At 56.8% G+C, this 17,341-nt stretch overlaps 1 protein-coding gene across 1 annotated transcript; it reads left to right on the top strand.

The window, feature by feature from the left end:
- The first annotated feature begins 1,879 nt into the window (after nt 1-1,879).
- On the top strand, nt 1,880-11,956 carry PMM1 (phosphomannomutase 1). The gene is made up of 8 exons (XM_088532819.1): nt 1,880-1,983; nt 3,025-3,142; nt 4,170-4,246; nt 4,722-4,813; nt 7,189-7,288; nt 8,285-8,360; nt 10,343-10,458; nt 11,288-11,956. The coding sequence occupies exons 1-8, from the start codon at nt 1,915-1,917 to the stop codon at nt 11,408-11,410; spliced, it is 771 nt and encodes a 256-aa protein (XP_088388945.1). The 5' UTR covers nt 1,880-1,914; the 3' UTR covers nt 11,411-11,956.
- The last annotated feature ends 5,385 nt before the right edge of the window (nt 11,957-17,341 follow it).

The following is a 17,341-nucleotide window of genomic DNA, read 5'->3' as shown; positions in this document are numbered from 1 at the left end:
GGCACTGCTTGTAACACCTCTCCAAGACCACTCGATGCCTCGTTTGAAGCAGAAGAGCCTCTTGTTGCCATCTCAGCTATTTGCATTGCCAGTGAGTGAGCAGTGGCCCCAGCCCCTCCAGAGGGGGCATCAGGAGACCTGGGGGTGAAGCAGACACCAAATCACACACATTTCAGAAATTAGCTTTGCATTCTGCTTCTCCTGAGATAACGGGCGCTGCTGCCTGGACATGGGCAGAGAGGCTGGAGCCCCTTCACATCCCAAATTTCTCTGTAAAGGCAAGCGAGACTGTGCCCGTTTGGGGCACCTGTAAGACTCTGAAAACTCAAGTCTTTTGTGCAGGATGGTGAATGCCCAGGGAGCAGGCTTGGAGCTCATCTGGATGTGCCTTGCCATGGTGCAGCTACCTGCTGCAGCAGGACAGCGTCAAGAGTTTCCCTTTCAGTGGGATTCTTCGTAGCATAAAGAAGCCAGAGTTGTTATATACCCCGCTATGGCTTGTGGCACCATCTCCAAGCAATTTCTGTGCCAGCTTCTCCCACTGTTTCAGAGGCCTCCCCAGTTCCACTTCCATGCCTCTCCAGTGAGCACAGTACAAAAAGAGGTTCCTGCCTTGTGGAGCATCTCAAGCAGCCCAAAGAGTTTGCAGCCACACTCAGTGCTTGCAGCTGCTGCCCTCCCAAGGATGTGCTTCCCCATCCCTGTTCCCCAAGTGCTTTTCCCTGGATGCTCCTTAGGAAATAGGGTGAATGTTGGCATAGCAGGCCAAGGGTATTGAGGTTTTTTTGTTTGTTTATTTTTTAAATATTGTTCTTGTATGTATGTGGGAGCAGGAAAAAAACAGACTCATTAGCAAAGATGGAGTCTCAGAAGCCACCAGAGAACCGGGGGAAAAAAAAAAAAAAAAAAAAAAAAAAAAGCGGTTGCATAATTTCCTAGAAGCAAATAATGCTCAGAAAACCTTATCAGACCAGCTCTTCTCCCAGCTCCAGCACAGCTAGAGCCTGGCAGCATGTCCCAGGGAGAGAAGGAAAGCAAAGTGGTGGGCAAAAAAGACGGAGAAGTCCAAGTCGTAACTGCTGTTAGAAGGGAATTCAGGAAAGATGGGGGTTTTCATACAGGACCGCTGCTAGGCGGGCTGTCTGCTGTTACATAACAGGCCTGCAGAATACTGGATCTTATGAATATGATCTTACTAGATGGCCCAATTAGACTCTAAATTACTTGCAGGGTAACTGCCAAGCAGGTCACAGCAGAAGTTACTACAAGAAATGGACTTGCTTTGGTGCAGAAAACGTGAGCTGCTCGCGAAAGAGGAGCTTGTTACGAACACGTTCAGAGGCAGGAACAGCAAACAGGTGCCCACCGCTTCCTCCTCCTCCTCTCCTTAGGGCCTCAAAATTCCCAGAAGATTCCAGCTTGCCAGGTCACTCTATCCATCTATGCAGCCCTGAACTACACGGCAGCACTGTAGGCGCAGTAGTGCCCAGGATAAACCCCGCTGTCCCTGGAGAGAGGTGCCTGCAGCTTAACTAAGCCTGTTATTTTTCAGCTCGCCGGGCAGGCCGTGTTATTTATAACTCCGCTGCAGCGATGCGCGGGAAGCGAAGCCTGCGGGGAGAGATGATGCCTTTCAGCCGGCTGATGAGATTAGGGGCACAAATATCACTAGTAACAACCCCTCACACAAATACTACTAATAATCCCGCTGAAGCGCCCCGTTTTCGGGCAGAGCTGCCCTCCGGGGGCCGCTGAGGCGCGCTGTGAAGCAGCGCTGCGGCCGGCCCTGGGGAAGCTCCGCAGCGAGGCCGGGCCGGGCCGGGCCGGGCCGGGCGGACCCGGCGGCGCGAGGAGGCGCCCGTGCCGGCGCCGCCCCCGGGCCGCCCCCGCGGAGGCCGAGCGGCGGCGGCGGCGATGGCTGCGGCGGGGGCCTGGGTGCTCTGTCTCTTCGACGTGGACGGGACCCTCACGCCGGCGCGGCAGGTACCGGAGCGCGCGGCCGCCGGGCCCCGTGGCGCGGAGCCCCGTGGCGCGGAGCCCCGGGTCGCGCGCGGCGGGGACGGGGACGGGGACGGGGACAGCCGCCAGCAGAGGCGCCTTCCTCCGGGGGATGGAGAAGCGCGGCGGCGGGACGGCGGCGCGCGCTTTCCTATCTATTTATTTTTATTTATTTATTTATCTTAAATTTATTTTCCTTTTTAAAAATTATGTTTATTTATTTATTTACATTGTGCGGGGGCTGTACCCAGCCCTTGCACTTGGTGCCGTCCGTGCAGGCTGATGCAGTGTGGGGCATGGGCAGCTCAGGTGCCCCATCGCTGCGTGGGCCCCTGTGGGGCAGCCTCCCACCTGCTCAGTGTCTCCCCAAGCTGGGGCAGTTGGTGGTGCAGCGGGGGGCACTTCGCACTTCCCGCTCTAGGAAGGCCCCCCGTGGGGCTTTCGCCTTGGTTTGTGAGCTCCCTAGGCTGTCAAAGACATGGGAGAGTCACGTTTCCCTGCTCCCCTCTCCCCTTGGGGCTGCACGAGGCCTGGCCAGCAGGAGGGAGTGGGAACTGGGAAGGTTGGGGACCAATATCTGCCCTCCTGTGGGAAGAGGTATAGGATCACAGGTGCTCTGGAGCACCCAGAAACCTCCCTGCATGGGGGTTTCCTCCTCCTCCACTGCCTGTCCGTCCTGTCTGGCTTCCCGCTCTCCTACCCCAGTGGCATGGCGTAGAGGCCAGCTGCCCCGGATGAGTGCAGCAACGCAGGGCTGAGCAGTGGGGTCCTGCTTGCATGTGGGAGCCACTTTCTCCCCCTGGCCCGTGTCTGGTTGCTGGAGGCTGCTGTGGGCGGATGCAGAAAGTGAGGGGCTGTCGTTTTGCTCAGGCCCAGGGGAGTTTTGGGAGGGGGGGAAGGACAGACCTTCCTGCCACCAGAGCCGGGGTGCTGGGATGGCTCTGGTGCATGTGGCCCCAGGGCCTACAGCTCCTCTGCTTCTCCTGGCTGCAGCCCAACCTGGTGTTTTTCCTCCCACCCCTCCAGAAAATTGAACCAGAAGTGGACAAGTTCCTGCGGGAGCTCCGCGAGCGCGTGAAGATTGGCGTGGTGGGAGGCTCTGACTACTCCAAGATAGCCGAGCAGCTGGGCGAGGGTGACGAAGGTGAGAGGCCTGGGGAGGATGTTGGGCAGATGCCAGGGAGGGCAGGAGCTGATGCACATTTTGGAGCCTCTGGGACTTCCCTGCCCCCCGGCACAGGGTCTGCTGTATGCAGAGGGATCGCGTACATCGAAACCCAACAAGTTTCCTCCAAGTCGGTCTTTGTGGCCTCTGCCCTTTGGCCGCTGTCAGGGCCCAAGGAGCCACCGTTCAAAGGCTAAATAATGTCTGCTGAGAGCAGGCTGGGTCTGTGGGGGCGGGCATGCTGCCAACCCCCTCTTCAGCTCTTGCGTTGGGCCGGAACCAGGGCCGTAGCAGCCATGAGAGCTGTTGGACCGGCCCCAGGCGGCCCTGAGCAGCGATGGGCAGAGGAGCCTGTCTCCCGCCTGGACAGGGTGGATGGGGCTGGGAGATAGAGGAGGGACTAGGGGAGCAAGGCAGGCGGCCTGTCTCGCTCTGCCTTGTTTTCCTCTCCAATATCAGCATAAACAACACGGCTGGGTACTAAGGTCTGTCTTCTGCCCCATTAGTGGAGAGAGGCTACACCGTGAAGTAATTCATCACTCAGGGGAGCATGAGATTAATTGCTGAGCTGGCAATGGTCTGTTTACTGCCCCCAAGAGAGGCCGGGGTTAGATAACCAGTAACTACATCCAGGGAATATCCTGGCAGTGGGGAAGGGAGGGAGCAGGACATGCGTGCGCTGGAAAGCCTGGCATTTTGGGAGCTCTTATCTCAGTTCTGCCACTGATATAGTCCCTGAACCTCGATCAGGTCGCTTCCCACCTCGTACCTCAGCATCCCGCCTGGGAGCTGGGGATAACATCCTTCCTTGTGGGGCAGGGAGCAGTGCAGGACGGCACGTGCTTGCTGAGCATGGGGGGATGAGAAGTGCAGTGCTAAGGCTTGTGGAGAAAGGCTCCCTGGGTCCTAAATACAGGCAGTGTTTCTTTCCATGTGGCCCCTTTTCCTCTGCAAAGGACGAAGCAGTATTATTTTTTTTTCCCTCCCTCTGTTTCCTCCCCTCCAGTCATCAATAAATTTGACTACGTCTTTGCTGAGAATGGTACCGTGCAATACAAGAACGGGCAGCTGGTCTCCAAGCAGGTAGGCCCAGAGGCTCCTGCAGACACCGCTCTCCTTCTCTGTGTCCGCGCATCCCGGGAGCGCCGTGGGGAGCAGTCTCTGGTCCCGCTCAGAAAGGCAACCCCATCTGTTCTCCCCAGCAGCCGGGTTGGACCGTCTCCCTCCTCCTGTTCACGTGCCTGGGGTCAAGCAAGGCCTGGGGCCTAGCAAGGCCTGGGGCCTGCGCTCCCACAGCTGTTGGCTGTGATGGGGCTCATGTGTTTTATGGCACCACCTCGTCTGTGCCATACAGCTTCTCCTGTAGGCAGAAGAGCCAGAAACAAGAACTGTTCCTGCTGTCTCATGCTCCCCTCGCTGCATACCATCCACATTGGGTAGAAAAACCTAGTCCAAAAAGGCTTTGTCGTGTTCCTGGGGGGATTCTCTTCCTGACAAGTTAGCAGGAACCCGGGTTTCCTGTGTCCTCCTCTTCCTCACTCCCCCTTCTCACCCTTAGGCCATTCAGGACCACCTGGGAGAAGAACTGCTGCAGGATCTCATCAACTTCTGTCTCAACTACATAGCGCTGCTGAAGCTGCCCAAGAAACGGTAAAGATTCAGTTCCGCGCAAACGGGAATTGTGCTGCTGATTCCTAGGGACCTCGGGCCTCCAGAGCCCTCTTGAGAACAGCTGGACTACGGAGCTCGTCTTTGTTCCAGGTCAGGCAGGTTTTATCTTAGTATCTAGAGGCCCCATGTAGGATCACTGCCCCACCGAGCTGAGCAGTGTGGGCAAACCATGTAGGACAGTCTCTGCTCTGGAGGCTTTGCACTGTTTGCCAGCATAATGCCTGCTCTTTGCACCCGCAGCTTTTCTTCCCTTGGAAAGAGGGTACAGCTGCTGCCTGCGTCTGTTTTAAGACAATGGTAACAGTTTGTCCCTGGTGAGAGCATCAAGCGCACGTGGTCATGTGAGGCTCCAGACAGAGCGAGGGAGGGAGGGCTGAAGTCCTCGGCAGGGAAGTTCAGAGGTTGGACACATGGTTTCCTGTTCCATCTAACTCGGTGTCGCTTCAAGGCGCTGGTAAAGAGGCTGGCCCTGCTGTGCTCCCAACCGTGTGCCCCCAGTCACTTCCCCTGCATCAGATCCGGCATAACAGGGCCTGACCTGAGACAAAAACAGAAAGAAAAGGATAATGTCCATTGGATCATCTTGCCCTATTATCACACCATTGCTAGATCCACCAGAAACAAGGGAGTGGGGACAGGTGGCATGGACATGGAAGAGCAGGATGGTTGCCTCCAGATGCAACCTACAGTCAAACTAGTCTGGGTGTAATGTCAAACCACCCCCCAGACTGCAGTTTCCTATATGCTTGAAGCCATTCACAGCATTTGAATAATCACACATAAAACATGAGCCAGTGCTGCCACTGAAAGGAGCCGTTCTGCCCTCCCCTTGGCCCAGCCATTTGTGCCCGCTCTCTCCCGTGTGTGGGCCCCACTGTTTGTACAGTGAACCTGCACAGGGGAGCAATTGGCTTGAAATTGGGACTTAAATGAAAATTGCTAAACCGTGATCCAAATCAGTGTTCAGACCTGAGTCACCATGTGGCAACACAAGCCCTTGCGAGAGGGGCTGGGATGGCTGGCTCCTTTCAGCAGGAGCACTGGCTAAACATGCCCCCAAAACTGTGGGCTGGGGCCCATCACCTCAAGGCTGTTTGGTTGCCTCATTGCTCTCCGGTTGCTCAACACCCAACAAGGCTTCAGCTCCTAAGTGCCTCTGTGGGTTTAGGCTTTGGGAATTTTTAGCAAAGCATGGGCTTGAACCAACGTCTCCCAAGTCCTGGCCTGGGGCATGAGCCTTCAGATCCCTGGCGCTGCTGAGGTGCTGCCCAGCAGGCTGTGGATGTGACTGCCTCTGTCTCCTTCAGTGTGCTCTAAGTCAGGATATGAGTTTGGGGAAGGCTAGGTTCAGTGCTCCATCACTGAGCAGCAGCAGGCAGGGCTGGAAGAGATGTCAGAAGGTTACTGAGCATAGGACTGCTCTGCTGGAAAGGGATCTTCCTTCTCAGCTAGGTTTCTACAAAAGCTCTGAATCTATTTTCCAATTGACTGTGCTGTCCTCCCTTCATGTTAGCAACAGCAGTGCTGGTACTGGGCTGAACCCTCTGAAAGTTATTCCGGGGTACAAAGTTGACAAAACTGGCCTGATTTCTCACAGGGAGATGAGAAGGGAGTACTTTTCTCCCTTCTCTGAGGGCTACTCAGCCCAGAGAGGGACAGGCAGAGTAGCAGCGTTAGTGCAGGGTGAGGGTGACAAGCAGGATATTGTCATGTCTATGCAAGCTTGGATAAGAACCATAGTCAAAGGTGTTGGGAAGGGAAATGGAGAGAGGCACAAAGATCCTGGAAGAGGTGCTGATTACTCATTAGCCAGCACATTGCATCAGGAGTGCGTTCCAGTTCCACCAACCTGCTCCATCCTACTGCCTCAGGGTACTGCAAACTCCACCCAATTCATCTACTACAGATTAAATTTCTGAAAAGCCTCCAGGGTGGAGATGCCGCAGTCTCAACAGGTAGTTGGTGCAGTCTGGATCATAACTGTCCTTGCAGTTATTATAACAATAGGAAGTGTTTCCTAGCATGTCGCCTCAGTCCATTGCCTCCAGTTAGTCCCCAAGGTTCATAAAAAAGGCTTATTTCTCTTCTTTCAGTCTCCTTTCATAAAACTGTGAGCCTCTGGGAGATCTTAAGTCGAGCTGTTGAAGTCTGGCCTTGGTCTGCTGCCACAGGCCTGTTGGGCATCTTCAAGGCTCTTGTATACCTGAAGCACAAGCAACTATGGGGGGCACAACTTCTTTCCTGATGCACGTTCCTGCAGACACTGAGCAGTCATTCCCTTGGAAAGTTCTGTTTTTCTCTGCCTATCCATGCTGTAAAAGCCTCCATAACCTTGTGCCCTTGCCTGTATACAGAGGGAACTTCATTGAGTTTCGCAACGGGATGCTGAACATCTCCCCCATCGGTCGGAGCTGCACCCCAGAGGAGCGAGTCGAGTTCTCCGAGTTGGACAAGGTGTGCGGGCCTGTCTTGGGCTCACCCTCCCCCTCTCTGCTGCTCTTGCACCATCACAGCTCATAGGCCTTGCTGTTTCTCCCCTGCCCAAGGGAAAGAGTCCAGCTCCAAGCTGTGCATCAGGCCAACACTTGCAGCCAGGTGGAGACAGGACTGCTGGTCAGAAAGTCTAAGGAGAGATGTAGATAAAGGGGAGAGTCTGGCTTAATTGGGGGCGACCAATTGGCAAGACTGCCAATGGTGTTCCTTGTGATGCAGGAGACCCCCAGGGACTAAGACACATGTTTCACAGGGGGTTCCTTGTTCATAACAAACAAAGATGGAACCCCCCCTAAAAACCTCAGAGAGCCCCAAACTTCTCAGCACAGGCTGTCCCTCCAGGAAGGCCCAGCACCCCTCTTGCCTCTCCCACTGACCTAGCCCTAAAAGAGCTGGAACCAGTGGCCTTCCTGGACTGGGAGGGCCATGGAAGATCCCTGTAGTGTTTGGCCTGCGCTCAGAGCAGTTTCTACCTGTGGGAGCTTTCTTGGGAAACAGGAATCACTCAGATGTTGCAAGACATGTAAACAAAGCTGGAAGCTTTGGGTTGGGAAGCTGATTTCTGGGAAGCTGAAGCAGCGGCATTTCACGGCCAAGGGATGTGTGTGGTCTGCCCAGTTGCCTGCTGAAGCTGCCCTAAGCTAGCATCCTTATAAGCAGACTGTGGGGCTGCTTATTCCACCAGGATGGGTGGAAGCTGGTTAAACAGCATTAAACTCTCAAGGAGGAGGAGATTGGGCACTGGGAACTGAAGCTGTCAGCGTAGTGGCTGTTCAGGATCCGGCAGAGCACAGAGAGTTCCCGAGGGGGCTCAGGGAGGTGGGGAGCAGGAGTGGGATCAGAGCAGAGAAATGCTCCAGAGCTGTTGCCCAGTGAGCTCCTTTCAACAGGTTACAGTAGACGGACAACATCCAGTTATTCAGACCCTTCTTCCTCCCTTTTCCTTCTCCTCTGTAGAAAGAGCGGATCCGGGAGAAGTTTGTGGCAGCTCTGCAGAGGGAGTTTGCTGGCAAAGGCCTGCGCTTCTCTCGAGGTGAGCAGAGGGTGCTACCCCGACTTTGCGCTGGCCTCTTCTACTATGTGTCCCCTTAAATTCTGGGAAGGGGAACAAGGATCCTGGCTGTTCCCTCCAGGGGCTTGGTTGGAGCTGTGCTTCCCAGGGGAGCCCAGCAAGAGCACGGAGAGCTTCTGTTCCTGGGGAGCTATTCCGAGGGAGCCACGTTCACAGCAGGGCAGTAGGCAGAGAACAAACTGTGCTGTAGATTCCCTTCCCAGGGAATCGGCCGTAGAGACGGGTTTCTGCCCCACGGTGTCTTCTATGTCCTATTCTATTTTACTGTGCTGAGCCAGCCCGCGCAGGAAGGCTGCTTTGGCTCAAGCACGGGTGGCAGGGCAGCCAGCGGCGCTCCAGGCACATCCCGTGCTCTGCGCGGGCTCTAGGAATGCAGCGGTGTGAGCGAGGAGGAGCCTCACGCACTTCTCCGCTCCGGAGCTGCCAAGCGGCAGGGAGTCTGCGGCTCCCACGGCCTTTTCAGGGCCGCTTCTTGGGCTGGAGCTGCACTTTTGCAGCCAGCTTAGCGAGGGCAAGGAAGGGAAGGAGGTGCTGAGCTGTCCTGGCAACGTGGTGAGGACGGGGAGGAAAATGAGGTTATGTAAGTGGTGGGGCCGAATGTGGAAGAGGCTCTTGGCGGAGAGGACAGGCATGTGTTAACATAAGGAGGTACTGCATGGAAACCGAGCCAAAGGGCAAGCTGGTGCACAGCTGGTGACACTCCACTCCTGGCCCTGGCCTCTATGGAGCACTTGGCCCTGTGGTCTTCTAAGAGCGTCCCCCATCCCAAGTGTTCCCTCCCCTCTCCCTTCGGTATCCTGCCAAGTGTGTCTTGTGCAGCCTGCAGCATTGACATGGGCTGTCAGAGCAGAGAGAGCCAAAGGGGTGTCAGCCGTGTCCCCAAGGGCAGGACAATGGGAAGATGAGGGGAGCTGCAGGCTGCTCTGCAGAGGAAGCACAGGGGGGCTCAGGTCAGGCATCCAGAAACAAGCGTGTTCAGGGTTATTTCTCGCTCTGCTGTAGGCTCTGCCTGTGAGTCTGCACTGTCCCTGATCTCCTAGGGAACTCGCTCCATCAGCATCACAGAGCCTTGCCTGGATCACCCAGCCTCCTGATGAATCTTCTGCCCTGAGCGGGTGCACAGGCTCCTTCCCCTGTGCCTGGTGAACGGGTGGCAGGTTCAGGACTCCAACCCCTCTTCTGCCACCAGAAGAGGGGTTGCCTTCAAATCTGTGTCCCACAGTGCGCTGAGCACCCAGCGGATGGGAATGTGCTGCATGGGCTTAGCGAACGCCCCAGCGGGGAGCAGGGGATAACATGGACTCACCTAGGGCCAGGGCCAGCTTCTCACCTGATTAGATTGTACTGTGCGTGTGGATGTTCACACGCGTACGTGCCCTCTGGGAAAGCTCCCACACTGCCATACGTCCGCCCTCTCTGCCTTGACACCTCTCCCGCTGCCGGCAACACGCCAGCTTCGCTTTGGGTTGCAAAGCACCAGGAGCTCCCAGGTTAAGCAGCTTCAGAGCAGTCATTTTAGAGACATCAGTGATGTCCGCACGGGAGCCCGGTGGGGAGCCTGATGCCTGTGTCTCCCTGTGGATGTGGACACAGCGCCCGCTCCTGCCACAGGTCTGGCGCCGAGCGCGTCCGCGTGGATCTGTGAGGCCTAATCCCCAAATCCGTGCCTGATGGAGCCGCGTCTCGCAGCTCCCCGCCGTGCCCGCCGGCTGCCGCTCGCATCCGCGGGAGTCACGCGAGCCGCGCTGGTGTCGCCGAGCCGCGCTGATGTCAGCCCTGCCGGTTGCCATGGAAACAGCACGGTCCCCGTCTCGGGCTGGAGGGCTGGAGCATCCTCCATCAGGAGGGAGGCGGGTGACGGCACAGGGAGGGCCCCCACGCACGCCCTCCCCACGCCGCTGCCTGCCCTCAGCACCGCCCGACGCCCTCCGCTCTGCTGGCAGGCGGCATGATCAGCTTCGACGTCTTCCCAGAGGGCTGGGACAAGCGCTACTGCCTCAACGTGCTTGACGACGAGCGCTTTGACACCATCCACTTCTTTGGGAACGAGACCACCCCTGTGAGTATTCCCAGGAGCCCAGCGCTCGGCCTCCGTCTCTTTTCCAAGCAAGCACTGTGCCGAGCTGCTCCCTCACAGCTCCCTAAGCTGGAGCCTTTGCCAGCGGCCGACAGACCTCTAGCGGTGCAGGAGGAGAGATGCTGTCGCGTGGGCACGTTTGCAGCAGGCTTGCAGCATTTGCAAATCCATCTGGATTGTGCCAAAATCACATAGGATTTGCTGTGCTGGGTCTGCATCAGTAGTGCTTGCCCCGCTACAGCACGCACTGATGGTGTCAGATGTTCCTGGGGCCACCAAGACTTAGAAGTCAAGCCCTAAACACTGAAGAGGGAATTTCAGGAACAGCTTTGCCTTCCCTTTAGCCTGGTGGAGGGTGATGCTTCCTTGCTGCTTAGCCACCCCCTTGGTACTTTCCCTCCCAGATGCTGGCAGATGTGCCCACGCCATCTCCTGGTAGACCCTTCATGAACAGGGCTGGGTTAACCCTGCCCCCCCAGACCAGCTGAGCTGGTCTAGGGCCTTCCTATCTTTCCCAGGGGATGCAGTGCTCTCCAGTGGTGGCACGGGAGAGGGGGAGCAAGGGGGCGGGAGAGAGGGTGTGTGGGTCACAAGGGAGCCAGCAGAGCCCGAGGCGCCCATTCCCCGCTGCCTGCCGTGGCGCTGCACGTGAACGCAGCGGGCTGGCTGCGCGCTCCCACCCCAGCACCAGCGCCAGGGAGACTGCGCTGCAGCAGCAAAGGGAGGTTCCTGCCAGGACAAAACAGGCTGCGGGTTGTTGGAGGAGGCCCTAACGAGGCTCTGCTAACGTTTCCCCTGTTTTCCCCTGCAGGGAGGGAACGATTATGAAATCTATGACGATCCCCGAACGGTGGGACACAGTGTCCAGTCCCCTCAGGACACCGTCCAGCGATGCCGTGAAATCTTCTTTCCAGAGAGAGCTAATGAGTGCTGACGGGGAGATCCCTGCAGCCCTTCCCTGCCACTCTCTTCCCCCATGAGGAAAAGCACCTTCACTTGAGAAACCTGCTCAGGGTAGACTGGAAAACACTTCCAGAGCCGGTCAGGATTTAATATGTGAATGCAGGTGGATGTGCAGAAGGGGGGCTCAGTTGTTCAGCCCTTCAGCACACCCCATTTACAGATGGGGAGCAGACAGCCCCTGCCTCCAGAAAAACGCTTTCTAGTTTAGGCCTAGGTGGGAGGCACTACCTGCTTTCTTGATCTGAAAGCATTTGAAATGGTTAGTCATGACAGCGTGCGTGTCCCTTCTTGCTCCCTCCTTTTTTTCTCTTCTTCCTCGCTCTGTTTGTCTTAACACTTCTGCACAAGGGAATGTGCATCTCACATTTCTCTCCCACTTTCCCTTTGACAGGGAAGATGGCTCTGCTCAGGCTCCAAGCACTCCCTGGAGAAGCAAGATGCCATAAGGCAGTTTGCTCCAAGCCCCTGGTAGGAAGGGGCAGCAGCGACCCCAGCTTGTTGCAGTGACGGCCTAGCAGAGAGGGACACGGTGTCCGCGTTGCCCCAGGCCCTCGGGCCCGCATGCATCCCTCGCCTGAGTTCCACATGGGGACAGTCCTTAGACATAGAATCATAGAATCATAGAATGCTTAGGGTTGGAAGGGACCTCTAGAGATCATCTAGTCCAACCCCCCTGCACACGCAGGGTCACCTAGAGCACGTGGCACAGGACTGCATCCAAGCGGGTTTTGAAGATCTCCAGAGAAGGAGACTCCACAACCTCTCTGGGCAGCCTGTTCCAGGGCTCTGTCACCCTCACTGTTAAGAAATTTTTCCTTAAGTTCCTATGGAATTTTTGGTGTTGCAGTTTCCGGCCGTTTCCTCTAGTCCTATCAGTGGCCACCACTGAAAAGAGACCATCACCGTCCTCTGCACTCCCTCTCTTGAGGTATTTATATACACTGATTAGATCCCCTCTCAGCCTTCTCTTCTCCAGGCTGAACAGGCCCAGCTCCCTCAGCCTCTCCTCATAGGGCAGATGTTCCAGGCCCCTGATCATCCTTGTGGCCCTGCGCTGGACTCTCTCCAGCAGCTCCACATCCCTCTTGTACTGTGGAGCCCAGAACTGGACACAATACTCCAGATGCGGCCTCACCAGGGCTGAGTAGAGGGGCAGGATCACTTCCCTCCACCTGCTGGAGACGCTCTTCTTAATGCAGCCCAGGATCCCATTGGCCTTCTTGGCCACGAGGGCACACTGCTGCCGCGTGGTCAACTTGTTGTCCACCATGACACCCAGGTCCCTCTCTGCAGAGCTGCTCTCCAGAAGGTCGGTCCCCAGCCTGTACTGGTGTCTGGGGTTATTCCTCCCCAAGGACAGGACCTTGCACTTGGCCTTGTTGAATTGCATGAGGTTTTTCACCGCCCAGTTGTCCAGTCTGTCCAGGTCCCTCAGGATGGCAGCACAGCCCTCTGGGGTATCGGCTACTCCTCCCAGTTTGGTATCATCAGCAGACTTGCTGAGGGAGCACTCTGTGCGTTCATCCAGGTCATTGATGAATAAATTGAACAGGACTGGACCAAGGACTGACCCCTGGGGGACCCCACTAGCCACAGGCCTCCAACTAGACTCTGCACCGCTGATCACCACTCTCTGGGCCCTGCCATCCAGCCAGTTCCTAATCCACCTCTCTGTGCACTCATCTATCCCACACTTCCGGAGCTTGCCCAGGAAATGACCTGGTAATTATTTTTTTTTTAATGGCTGTGCTCCTGATTTTGCTCAGATGGCTAAAGAAACTGGTGAACCTCATGGAAAAAGAGTGGCTGCAGTGGGCTTCATGTCCGACAGAAGTTGTCAGGTTTGGCACTGGGCTGGCTGGAGGAGCCCTGGGTGTCTGGTGAGCATAGGGCACTTTATGGGAAGATCAGACACCAGAACTCTTCTCACCCACATGTTGTTGGCGCTGGAGCCTCTGATGTGCCAGTTGCCAACCTATCCAAGGCATCCCTAACAGAGACTAAATCCCCTTCCTTTCCTGTTATGTCCTTCTCCAAGATGTTTTCATAGATGACCAATACAGGCCAAGACCGGTTCCTAGTGCCAGTGGAGATATGTGCTTTAACAGCACCGTCCAAGCTTGCTTTTCCCACCACCCCTCCCCTACGCTCTCACTTTACATGGCCGCCTCTAGGGTGGCAGTAATTTGTGGTTCCTCTCACACGCCCTCCTCTCCTTTCTGCTTCTGGGTCTTCATGCGTGGCAAAGCTAAACCTCTCTGCGGACCTTGGCCTCCCCCTCCTGTTGCCGCGGTTGTCACACTGAGGTGGCTCTCGTTGCAGCTCAGTGCTCAGCAGGACACGTGGGGACCCTCACCAGGAGGTGCCCTCCCTACAGCTGCCTGGGCCACAAGTACCCACTGTTTGTGTCCCAAAACCTCCCCGCACTGCTCCCTGGAAGCGTTTCTCACCGTGTCCCTGCCAATGTCAGTGTCCTGGCTGAGCTGTTACTGTCTTCTGTTTTTTCTCTCATTTTTTCCCTCTTGTTCCTGCTTCCCTTGCACACTAACTGCCTCTCCCTTGCAGCCCAGTTGCTCTTTGTGTCTAGTAGCTGGGTTGCAGAGAGAGGTTTCCCTGCTGTTTACTGTTTAACCAAGGGACCAAGTTGCTCGGAGAAGATACGTTGGTGCTTTTAGATCCAGGGCATGGCACAGGTAGGAGCTTGAGTGGACCTCGGTACCCTTGCCTGGCCACGGTCACAAGAGCAATGTGCTGATGGCCAGCAGTGTCAGGGTGCTTTTCTTCTCCATTTGACCCTACCTCCTAACTCCACAACACGTCAGGTCTGTAGTGCATCGAGTCTGCATGAGTGCATTGGTCTGCCAGGCATCCAGAAATCCCCAACAGATGCACACGTTCCTCCTTCCACCCAGACAAAATTTCTGAGTGGGAGAAGAGGGCCTGTTGGAGAAGCCTGATGCAGGGTACTTTTCTCCACAGACCACTGTTTTTAGCCCTCTAGGGCAATCTTTATGGAGGAGTCAAGTTTCGTGGTTCCTCCTTTTCAGTTTCACTGTGGATCAGGCTATGTGTAGTTTTCTTGATTTTTTATTTCCTGTAAGCGTATCCAGGTCAGCAGGATCTCTAGAGAGCTCCATGGTGTTGATGACCAGGCCCTGACCCTAAAGGTGCAAGACACCACAGTGGCCCTGGGGACTGAGCTGACAGGTGTATTTGAAGGGAGAAGCAGGCTCTGTCCCATGCTGCTGCCGCTGGCATTGCGGGGTGTGGGGATGGAGTAGGATCAATTTCAGGAAGCTTTCCCTTTCCGGGTGTCCTTCCTGGGCTCGGTGGGGAGCACCTCCCTCCAGGAGATCCCTGTCCTGCTGGAGGAAGAGGAGGGGGCACCAGCACCGCTGTGGAGCCCTGGGTCTCAAGGCACTGAGATGCTGCTATAGAGGTGGCTGAACACTGGACTTGGCCTGAGGCCGTTGGGAAGCGGAGGGGTCCCGTGGGGTGCCCCCGTGGAGCAGCAGAGACGAGCCCGGGTGCTCCGTGGTGCTGGGAGGATACGCAGGGAGGATTTCCCAGTGCCTGCGCGTGAGCAGGCGTGTGTGGGGGCCCCACATCGGGATCCGTGGGGCCATGCGGTTCTGTATCCCTGCAAGACAGGCAGTTCCTGTCTGACTGATGCTAACTGTTAAATAAGAAATATATTTAAATACATGCATATAGATTATATATATATATATATATAAAATCAATCACATTAAAGCTGTAACAACCATAGAGGGAACGTGTGCTTTGTGCCGGGCTCTGCTCTGGCCCTTGTGCCCTGGGGACGAGTTGTGGGAAGGGGAAGCCACAGAGCAACGCGTGGCCCTGTGGCCAGCAGTGGGGCTTCCCTGCCCGCCGGTGCAGAGCCCCGTGGCTGGACAGGCTCCCGGCTGCTCCCACATCAGACCGACCTCGTGTCCCCTCGTCCTTGCAGGCAGAAGCCTCCACATTTGCGGCCCCGGAGCTGCCCTCCGTCCCCCGCTGCGACGCGCGTGGACACACAGAGCCGGCGCGGGCAGGGCACGCGGGAAAGTCACTTTTAATGGATTATTGCCAACGTTACAAAGGTTGACACAAGGCCAGACAGGCGGGAACCACACTAGAGTTGTAAAAACACCAACAATTCTAGGGCTTTAGTTTATTTCCAAAAAAAAAAAAAAAAAAGATTCAACATTTGTCTTGGCCAAGCTGACCGCATGTCCAGGGAGGCCGGAGCCGGCACGGCATCGCCGGAGCCCTGGGGAATGGCTGGGCTTCAGTCGGCAGTGGGTGGAGGTTTGGGGCGACCCAAGGCAGCCCAGAGCAAGTCTGGGGTTCGCGGCAGCAGGACCCCGATCTGCATCGCCCGGAGCCGTCCCGCACAACACTGGGCAGGGTGGCCATTGCCCCCCGTTTTTTTCTCCCCTCGTTACAGCAGCCCCACGTTGCTGCCGCAGAAAGGTTGAAAATACAACACATGCCCATTTGGCAGTGGCCGCACTGACATTTTTCCGGGCCCTCGGTCAGGCCTCCACTCTCCGTCGGTGCTGAGGCCCCGCGTGCCAGCGGTTCCCACAGGGGCCGGGAGCGATGGTCCCCCTCCTCCCCACTGCTCCCCAGAGCGGAGTCAGCCTGGCCAGGACACAGCGGAGAAGACCAAAAAACGAAGTTTGTGCTTTATACACGAGACCCTGTCTACACCAAGGGGGCAGGGAGGAGTCCGCAGGCGGCACAAGCCTGGGAAGGCACCGCGGCGGGAGCTGCGAGTGCCCCAGCCCTTCGGCCCCTCTCCTCCCGGCAAACTACAGACACACACACGCACACGCGGAGGGGCATCCCCACGGGGCTGGGGTGACAGGGTCGGAGAGGGAAAGGAGCCATCGTCCCCAAAGCCAGCTCAGCTCAGTCCAAGAAAAGCGCATCGCCTGCCACATGTGGCCGCATCGTGACACGAGTCCAGACGGACTCAGCCCCCCGGCGCCGGGGGCTGCTCAGCTCCTGGGCTTGGTCTCAGCGCTCAGGGCACTAGTGACGGTGCCGCTGGCCAGGCGCTGCCAAAGCCAGTCCTCTCCAGTCACCGCTGCGGGGCCACAGGGGCTGTGGGGCTGGTAATGGGGACTGGTAAGTGCCTGCAGCGAGTGGAGACCCAGATGCAACCCAGAGCACTTACTTACCCTTGAGCGCAGGGTTGTTTCTTCCCTTAAAACTCATCTTTTTCTTTCTTTAAGACACTCTTCTTTTTTACTCTTGCTCCTGGAGCTCGTGGGGCAGCATGTCCCCGTCTCACAGCATTGCCAAGCGTTGAGCCCCTCCAGCCCCCCATGGGGATGTGCATGCTCAGCGGCACTGCTTGTCACCGAGGCTGCCCGCAAATGAGACCTGCAAAACCTGAGTCACACCAGGATTTATAGGAGATAACCCAGGCTGCTTGCACGGATGGTGACGTTCCTCCTGCCTCCCGCTCTCCTGGTCTGAGCTGGTGGAGATGTTAAAAACAGACTGCAAAAACTACCAAAGAAACAAGTCACCTGTCTCCCAAACAAGTGACAAATCCGAGTTCCGAGTGACAGGGAAGGGAGTGAGAAGGGCTCAGCTGCCCCGTCCCAGTTCAGTGACACTCAGCCCCGCACACAGCCCTGGTGCTTTCCCACACCGCTTCCCGGGGGGCCAGGGCACTGCAGGGATGGCTGAATCGAGGGGCAGCAGGGAGCTGGGGAGGGAGTGCGGAGGAAGGGACAGACAGACAGACAGAAAGGAAACCGTAACCGTATAAAAGACACCGAACGCAAACGCTGACGCGTCCTGGGGCGGCCCCAGCCTGGCCGCCCTGGCTCCCCGCTCGCTCCGCGCGGCCGCCCTCCGGCGCGGGCGCCTGCCAGCCGAGCCG

The sequence above is a fragment of the Tinamus guttatus genome, unplaced genomic scaffold (genome assembly GCF_059628265.1).
Source record: "Tinamus guttatus ecotype Peru unplaced genomic scaffold, ASM5962826v1 Tinamus_guttatus_pri_ptg000472l, whole genome shotgun sequence".
Classification (NCBI taxonomy): Eukaryota; Metazoa; Chordata; class Aves; order Tinamiformes; family Tinamidae; genus Tinamus; species Tinamus guttatus.
The sequence above is the reverse complement of the archived record's forward strand: the minus strand, read 5'-3'. Positions and strand labels throughout refer to the sequence as shown.